The sequence below is a fragment of the Anguilla anguilla genome, chromosome 5 (genome assembly GCF_013347855.1).
Source record: "Anguilla anguilla isolate fAngAng1 chromosome 5, fAngAng1.pri, whole genome shotgun sequence".
In the NCBI taxonomy this organism is placed as follows: Eukaryota; Metazoa; Chordata; class Actinopteri; order Anguilliformes; family Anguillidae; genus Anguilla; species Anguilla anguilla.
Window position 1 is genome coordinate 46,331,314 of NC_049205.1, and position 8,660 is coordinate 46,339,973.

The 8,660-nt window shown below is 43.3% G+C and overlaps 1 protein-coding gene across 3 annotated transcripts in view; it reads right to left on the reverse strand.

The window, feature by feature from the left end:
* Positions 1-8,439, reverse strand: part of LOC118227401 (dmX-like protein 2) — a 40,486-nt gene extending 32,047 nt beyond the window's left edge. The window contains exons 1-6 of one of the 3 annotated variants that reach the window (XM_035417811.1): positions 7,770-8,439; positions 2,991-3,116; positions 2,811-2,882; positions 2,269-2,344; positions 560-704; positions 48-114 (exon numbers count right to left, since the gene is read on the reverse strand). In XM_035417811.1, the coding sequence (XP_035273702.1) occupies positions 48-114; positions 560-704; positions 2,269-2,344; positions 2,811-2,882; positions 2,991-3,116; positions 7,770-7,856 (573 nt within the window). In that variant the 5' untranslated portion in view covers positions 7,857-8,439. Of the gene's footprint in view, positions 1-47; positions 115-559; positions 705-2,268; positions 2,348-2,810; positions 2,883-2,990; positions 3,117-7,769 lie in introns of all 3 variants that reach the window. The other 2 variants (XM_035417809.1, XM_035417812.1) reach the window with 2 other exon arrangements.
* Positions 8,440-8,660: the final 221 nt, after the last annotated feature.

Here is an 8,660-nt window from a genome sequence, read left to right on the forward strand (position 1 = left end):
ACAGGAAATGGCACACAGTCAGTTAAGAATACGCAGGACTGTCATACCTTCCCTGCTGTTGCAAAATATTCCCCATCAGGTGACCACTCCATTATATGCACAGACACAGCAGTCCTGTAAGAAATGGAACAAAACAGGAATAGTGAGATGTCCAGGTGTGCACTGTGTTCAAAATATTCCTTACAAATACTCATTTGATGTTTCTGCACAAGCCTTTCTCTCCCCTCTCACATCTTAATGAAAGGTGAGACAAAAAAAGAAATACTAAAATATGATTATGGAAGTCAATATTTTTCAGAAACTGAAAATGGCTGTTTCCAAAGAGGGTTGAGGTTACACAACTACCAAATTACTGTTCCCCTTTCTCACAAATGAAAAACGCCGCGGGTAGTGGCCGTCAGAGCTGAACAGGTGCAGTAAATTTTTAGAAGCATAAAGACCCTGTAGTTCTTATTGCAATGCAGTTACCGCAGACGAGGCCAATGTACCATGTCGGTGAATGCCATCTCCGTCCCTTCGTTTTGCTGAAATGAGCTCAAGCAAGGCAAAGGACACTCACTTGCACTGCCACACACACTTCCAATCATTCAAGACCGGGTGCAATTTATCATCCGCCATCTGACTGTCTTCCTCCTCCACAAGCGTGTCGCTGGCGGGCGGGGCCCACAGCTGCAGTTGCTCCGTAGCGGCGAGTATCCGTTTACCTGGGCCAAAACACAGCACCCATCGTTTTAATAAAATACACATTTCACCGAAATTGCATCCACAGAATCCTGTTTTAAAACGCACTGAGAACAGTAAAAGGCTGGGATTAAATAAACACTTGTTCTTGAAGGTGCAGTATGTAAATTTGGAGAAACAATCAAGTGAGAGCAAGATTTTGAAAAAACGTTACACCCCCTCCTTTCTGCTCTCCCTCCAAACATATGCATGCACGCTGTCTGACATCCGAGTACAGAAGAGAGAGGACAAGAGTGTTGAAAAGTAGGGAGAGGAACGCAGTGCATCATGTCTCATTCACAGGTAGATAAGAAAACACATAACATCATCATAATGAACATAGCAATGAACATAACTACATTTTTTATTTACAGCTATGGGCCATAGCAAGCATGATATTATTGCCCAAAATGATTGAATTTGATGCAGAGAGCTGTCCTGATTGGTTGTTAAGATTCGGGCATGGAAAAATTAGGAGGGCCTTATACTCAGAGCACGGGGCAGGCAGAGTCTGAAGTTTCTTCTTAGGGCTTTTAATTTATTGATATCTGTCAGGTTGTGAAGGAAATTTAACCAAATATGAACAAAAGTGTTCTAAAACAAAATTACATACTGCACCTTTAACACTGCCAAACAAATAAGCCATTATGAATTATGTATTTTCCTTCACAAATTGAGTTTGCAAAGGAAAAGCTACTGCTTACTTGGGAGTAAAGAAATAAAATTCACATCATACTAGACTTAGGCATATACTCTGACCTGCAATGTGCTTTGTTCTTCCAACTGAGTAACAAACTTGAAGTAGAATACCTTCTTTGTATTTTGATAACACTTGAGTTTGGTGATCAATACAAAAAATAGTGTTAAAGAAAGAAACAACGACATTGGTTGAATTAATCGATTCAGGAATAAGAAAAAAGTTCACAAGAAGCTGAACTTTAACTAAATTTTATCCCCAGTGTTTTTTTCTCCCCAAACTAGGATTGCCTAATAGTGTTATTGTAGGTCTATAGCTGCAACAGCCTCCATCACACTGGGAGACTGCAAGCCAGAATTCTATGCACATGGCAATCCGCACACTGAGCTGTGCAGTCACAGTGCCGGAGGACAGCACGACCGACGCAGCTGAGGCATGCAGCACTCACACATCTGAGTGAGCAGATGAGTTCATATTGTGCGATGGGGCAGTTAATGCCCTTCTGACTGAAACCCTTCGGAAATCCTCCCTCCCCTGGATGAGATTATGGCCTATAATGTGCTGCCTTGCAAGGCTTCTTCCCAGACAGCACAATGGGATGCAGTGGGGCACGTCACTGTAAAAACAGCCGGTCCATAGCTGTACCACTGCCTTCCAACCTCCAATACAGTCAAATGTTCAGCATTAACTGAACTGATTCAGTAGAAAGTACTTTATTCTGATAAAACCATCTTTGACTAGATTTAATCTATACACTGAGCCTATTGCTGTATGTAATTAATATACTAAAAGCATGCCATAACACAGTTTTTTAAATGGACAGAAGAAGTGATAGATGCAGTCTTCATTACCTTGTGGGTCCCATGCCAAATTGTAGGCCATGGCATTGAGGAAAAACTGTCCTGTCTTTTGCCACTGATAATTAAGCTGCTGTTCATGAAAAAACGTGAGCAGAAACACAATAAATGTATGCAAACAGACATCGTGCTGTATGTTAATGTTAGAACAAGCAAACAATAACCAATTAAATTATACCAGGAATATTATGCACATGAAGAGCTTAATTAGATTAAATAAGGCTATAGAAGTCTTAGTTTTACCACATGCAAACAATACTAATTTCTTCCACATCAAAGAACTGAGGAAGGAACCTAATTTTAATGCTTAAGAATACAGGAATAGCAGTTTTTCCTTATAAAAGAGTTGTTAATTAATTTGTTCTTGGGAAGACAGCCAGAATTCAAGAGTCTAAGAGATACTCAAAAGCCTTGAGAAGCACACACAGAAGCAGACAGCACAGTCCATTGGCTGTGGTTGAGTAAATAATTAAGTGCAGATAAGATCGGCCTGTCTCTGACTATCCGGTAAGTGCAATGAGAAAAGCATTACTTACATTGTGTCGTTTGTTTGGGTTAGTAGCGATTGGCTCAAAAATGCAGACAGTGTTCCCATAGGATGCCGCAATCTAAAAATAAATGCGTTACTGTAGTGACAACAGGGTACCAGTCATGTCCAACGCCATGTCCAACACAGAGCCGGAGGAGGCAAAGGGGACTAATCCCGGGACACTTACTCTTCCTAGCTGATGGGAACACTCCACGCAACCCACTTGGATGTTGCCATGGTGCGCGCCGGGGACAATCTGAACGCACTCGAAGTCGCTCGCCAGGACGACGATGTCGCAGCCCGATCCATAGGCCTGCGAGCGGGGAGGAGAGAGGGGACGGATTAGCAGCTCTGTCATTAAGCAGGACTGCGTGCCGTGCTCTGGCCGGCGGCTCATGGGTACCGCGGCGCGCGGCACCGCTGACCAGCCGAGCCATCGATCGACAGCCCCGGCCCGGTCCGCTCTGCCTTAACACGAGCACGGCGGAGCCGAGGCTCAGGCGTCGGATTGGTCGATGGCCACACTCCACAAACATACTGTACGCTGAATCGGGTCTCCATTTGTCGTGACCGGCTGTATGCTTATGATGCGGCGTGGGTTCTGTTTAGACCACGACTGAGAAAAACAATGCATGTCAGCTCAGCAACCCCCCCCACCCACCCCCAGGCAACTTCTGCTTTTTTAGAAATGTGCATATTATTTTACACAGGGGTTAGATCTGTCACAGGGCTTAATGACACACCTGCAGCCAGGCCCTGCCCAGAGGTACTAACGAGCCTGGACTGAGCACAATGCAGCACCTGTTGTTACCCAAGCCCCAGGATAGCACACCCGGTGCCGTCCTCATGCTTTATTTATGGGAACATAAGAAGCAGAGAGCCTCAGCGACATACGGAATGAGTGCAAACCGATGCATTTTCAGCATACCGCAACGACTGAAAAAAACAAACAAAAAACAAAACGCACACACGTACGTGTGCACACATGCATACAGAGACCGTGGGTGCGCTTTTGTGCGAGGTGGTGTCGTTTTTCTGCAGAGTGGGAAGTGGAAACAGCGAAGTGGGATACCGTGGCGATCAGACAGAATGCTCAGGAGCCCCTGCAGAGCCTCAGCACGTAGAGGGAGAGAGGAGAGGGGAGAACACGAGAGAGAGAGAGAGAGAGAGAGAACATGAGAAAGGGAGACAGAAAGAACACAAGAGAGGGAGAGAAAGAGAAAGACAGAAAGAACACAAGAGAGGGAGAGAAAGAGAAAGACAGAACATGAGAGTGAGAGAGAGAGCACATGAGAGAGAGAAAACATGAGAGAGACAGAGAGAGGGTGAAAGAACATGTGAGAGGGAGACAGAAAGAGAGAGAGCAAGAGAGAGAGAAGAAAGAGGGTGAAAGAAGAGACAGAGAGAACATGTGAGAGAGAGAGTAAGAGAGAGAGAGAGAGCTGCTGCAGATCTCAGGGCATTACAGCCAGCGCACGCGTTACAGCAGGAATTAAGAGCAGTCACCGTCACGCACAAGGCAGCCATGTCCTGCAATACCTTACAAATCACACCCACCACAGGAGCAGAAATGAGGAGAAAATAAACACGCAGACATATAAGACAGATTCTCTCTCTCACACACACACACACACACACACACGCACACAAAATACATTGTTTTGCTTTTTACATTACCATTTCTATGCACCACTACACTCAGTCTACCCTCTGGACTATGGTACAGTGCATGACACAGGCGAGCGCACCTAAAAGAGCTGGAATTCAGACAGAAATTTTGCTACTTTGCTTTTTTTTTCCCATTCCTTTCATTGGCTTTCTGAGTTATATGACTGTCTCTGTCTGACCCCCTGAGCTTCACACTGACAACAGGAAAGCTTAATTGACATACCAGGGACCGAGAGGAGGCAAAGCGGCTTGCTGCTTAGCAGCTGTGTACCCTAATGCACTTTTTAACCGCTCAACATTGAGTCTTATGTCCCTCATCGATCTCGAGAAACCTGATACAGATGACAGCCAGACTCGGCTTTGCTTCTAGCTTGCACCTCCGGCACGTTCAATCATATGCTGTTTGCATTAGTATCTCAATAAGAGCGTTCGTTTAAATGGCTTAAAACCACCGCAAATACTCAGGGACATCATGTCCGATGGCAGTACTAATGGCTGTTCACGCTAGCCTATGACTGGGTTGCATAAAGGACAAAAGATGAACCATCCAGGGTAAAACGGTAAGCTGCATGTAAATAAGAACCACGAGATCTGCAAGAATTTGCAAGTACATCTTCAAGGTTTGTATGCAAAAAAAGATGTTACTCAACCCAAAGACATGTGCTTAAAGCATGATAAACCACAGCTCTGAAAAGAGCTCTTGTTCATTGCGAATGTACTTGGGTTACTTGTGTCTTACACAGAGATTAGTTATTTCCATCAACGATTCATTGATGCTAATATAATTTAACACCACCTCAACCATTTTAAACTTCCCTTTAGTCCTCACACTTTTCCAAAATATAAAAATTTGCTTCAGTTCTTTCCCATAATACAAAGCATGTGAACAAAGCATATGACTAAGTCCCCCTAGATCTCCAGGCTGGTATACAGTGTATACAGTAGCTGCACAAAGTGAACATCTGTGAGCCTCCAGCAATTAAGTGGGACGTGAAACCTTGGGTTTACCTGGAGTCTTAGGAGGCAATTTGTGCAGGGACCCCTTTCCTGCGTATTGATAACCACAGTGTATGCTCATCAGAAAGCTTACTGCTAAAGGTCTAATCAACCATAACGCTGTTTTCTGGAACTCAGAACATCGCTGAAACAAACTGAGCACAGGACGCAGACACAGACACAGACACAGACACAGACACACACACACACACACACACGACCATGCACAAGCACGATGATGTACAACCCAGGAGTCTCTCTCTGTCGATGCAAGCAGATGCGACTGAATTCTGCGCCATGCTTCAGGGCAGCTGGAGATTTCTCTTTCTCGACTGCACCTGAGCCACAAAGCCGGAGCCAGCACCACGGCTGCAGTCACCCTCATTTCCAGCTATAGTGCAGGAAGCAGAGCTTCCTGGGAGCAGCCATGGTTAGAATAACAAAGGAAAGGCATGCCAGCAAACACCACTCACTATGACCCATATACTGTACCTCTGGACAAACTGTCAATATGGACCTATTACCATGGTTTATGTAACTTGCGCTTCTCAATAGTTCCCATCATGCCACACACACAACTCACGTAATATTCAATTCCATTCATTTAGATGGACGGAACAATTACCCCAGAGACATGGCATTTAGGATTTCATTACTAATAATTTGCCAAGTGGATGTCCTTTTCCAGGACATAACATAACATTTTCCCTCATTTCAATTTTGTTTTGGCATAATTTCAAACCCTCCATGCTAGATCTTTACTGAAGCTGCTTATGTTATGTGTCGGGTTTTAAAGACAGAACCAGTCCTTGTGCTAATACCCATTTATCAAGATATAACCCCTGCGGCTTCTACCAAGACATAACAAAGGCCTATATGTTGGCCGTTATATTGTATTGTGATTATATATGTGCAGTCATTCGCTTACGTATATAATTTACCACTCCTTGTAACACACTATCACATGTTTAATTCTTTTTTTTTTTTGTAGACAGTGAATTGTAGAACACAAACACTGCATAGCCTAATTGTCTAGAGCATGATCTCTGAAGATATGACTGAAAGTACAATGATGACAGTAAAGCCAGCGGTTCCTTTAAACCGTCATAACGTAACAAAACCAAAATGATCCCTCTGCTCATACGTCTCAAGTGAAATAACTGAATAGTTTTGTTAAGAGTTGCATTCAGCAAGCTGATTACCGACGGTCGCCAACATCTTTCTCTTCCTAAGTCCCAGGACAGGTTATTTCAGACAGAGGAAATGGCGTGAGTGGCATTAATTGTTAATTTGTGAAGAAACAGACCGGATATTAGCAATAGTCTGTCATATTATCAATGTATTATTGTGAGCTAAATTACAACAAAATACCGTTAACAGCAAGGATTAAAAGGCTGAAAATGACTAGGATTTGCGCATTATATCTTCATTCAAGTGCAGATTTTAGGTGCATTGCAATGCAGAAACTCGATAGTTAAAATGGTATTGAGCTTAATTGCTACGCTGATAAACAAACTGTCCTCGCACTGCTGAACAATGCACTATTGATCGTGACAAAATAAAACACATCATGACTGCCACCAGCCAGAAATTCAAGCAAAATTGTAGTGTACTCCACTCCCTCAGGTTGCATCTGACGTTTTCACAATGTCGCCCGGCTACATCACTACTTTGATGTTTAAATGCACTTTGCGTGGCTATGGAACATTATTATGTTTATGTGCGTAGTACAGTGGTCGTATTAATTTAAATAATGCAACCATCAGGCGTAGTTCTACGTCATAGTCTGTCCAGCTGATGGTCACGATGACAGCCATTCTGGTGGTTAGGGGAGCGCATTGACGCCAAATGTTAATACAATTCCAGCTTTGCAATACTGATTGAGGTGTGCCGTTACACATTGAACTGAACCCACAAGCTCGCCCTCTGAAATGTAAATGAGAAAAATTTCTACACGTACATAATTGTTCATTATTAATGATTTGTGCAGCTCGTCATGGGATTTCCCTCAGACCACATTATCTTGTAAAGGTCATTGCTCAAACGTGCCGTCTTAACCAGTTGGATAATGCGATATTCTACACAACAGAAGCAAGAACTTATAACCTTGAGCTCATCCAGCGCAAAACGCACAATGTCATACTAAACGAATGATGCTAAACACACGACGGGCGCCCTAAGAGTTCCGAAATAATTGTGGTTAGTAAGCTATCTAGTATCTGCTCGTGCAGTTTGCGCCGCTGAATCTGTGGCTACCGATCCCCTAACCAGGATTATAAAATAATACTAGTAGGCTACTCACCGTAAAAGGTATGTCATTGACGCTTCCCACCGAATAACAGCTATCGCCGGGATTAACCGCTCCAGTCAACACTTGATGTAGATGCATCTTGCTTTCTATAACAGTAGATTGATATTTAATTATTTACAACACCGACACTCTTCCACCGTCTCGGTCTCTCCATCCATCTAGCCAGCTACACTACTGAGAATCCCATCCGTTTGTCTCCGGCCTGTCAGTGAAGGCTATTTAATTTTTTTCAGAACACTGCTTTGCATTAGCAGTGTTATATTTTAAGAAGTGTGCTAACTATCTTTACGGTTTTCTTAAAATATATCTTGGAAATTCTCGTATTGGTTCGGCGTCAACACAAACGCCCGGATTAATACACCCCTTAGTAAACGGATGGATCTCCGCAGCGGCGCTAGTATGCGCGTTCTCGATATTCCCAGGCACGGCTGCGTGACCATAGATACAGAAATCCTAGATCGGTTGAAACCCGTGAACGTGTTATAAAGTATTCTTGTCGCGGTTGTTTGTGACAGGCGCTGAGTTTTAAACCTAAGACTGGAGCTACTTTAATTTCATGTGGGAACTATCAACATGTTTATTTGCATCAATTTAAAATTAGGATAGTTGTGTCTGAGCTAGCTGCGCTATATCCATTTTCATGCTAGTGTTTCAGGTTGGAGGAGCGCGCACCGCTGTGATGACGGCGCAGCGTTCATTGATTATTAAAAAGAGTGGGGTGTTGCGAAAAACTGTAGGTTATTATAAACCTAAATTTAATAAAGGAGCTTAATGAACAACTATACAATTTATACAACGAGTATGTTTAAATGTAGGGGAACATACAATATATGCATATAATGCGATGTGTTGTCACATTCGCCTACAGCCATGTAAAAAGAC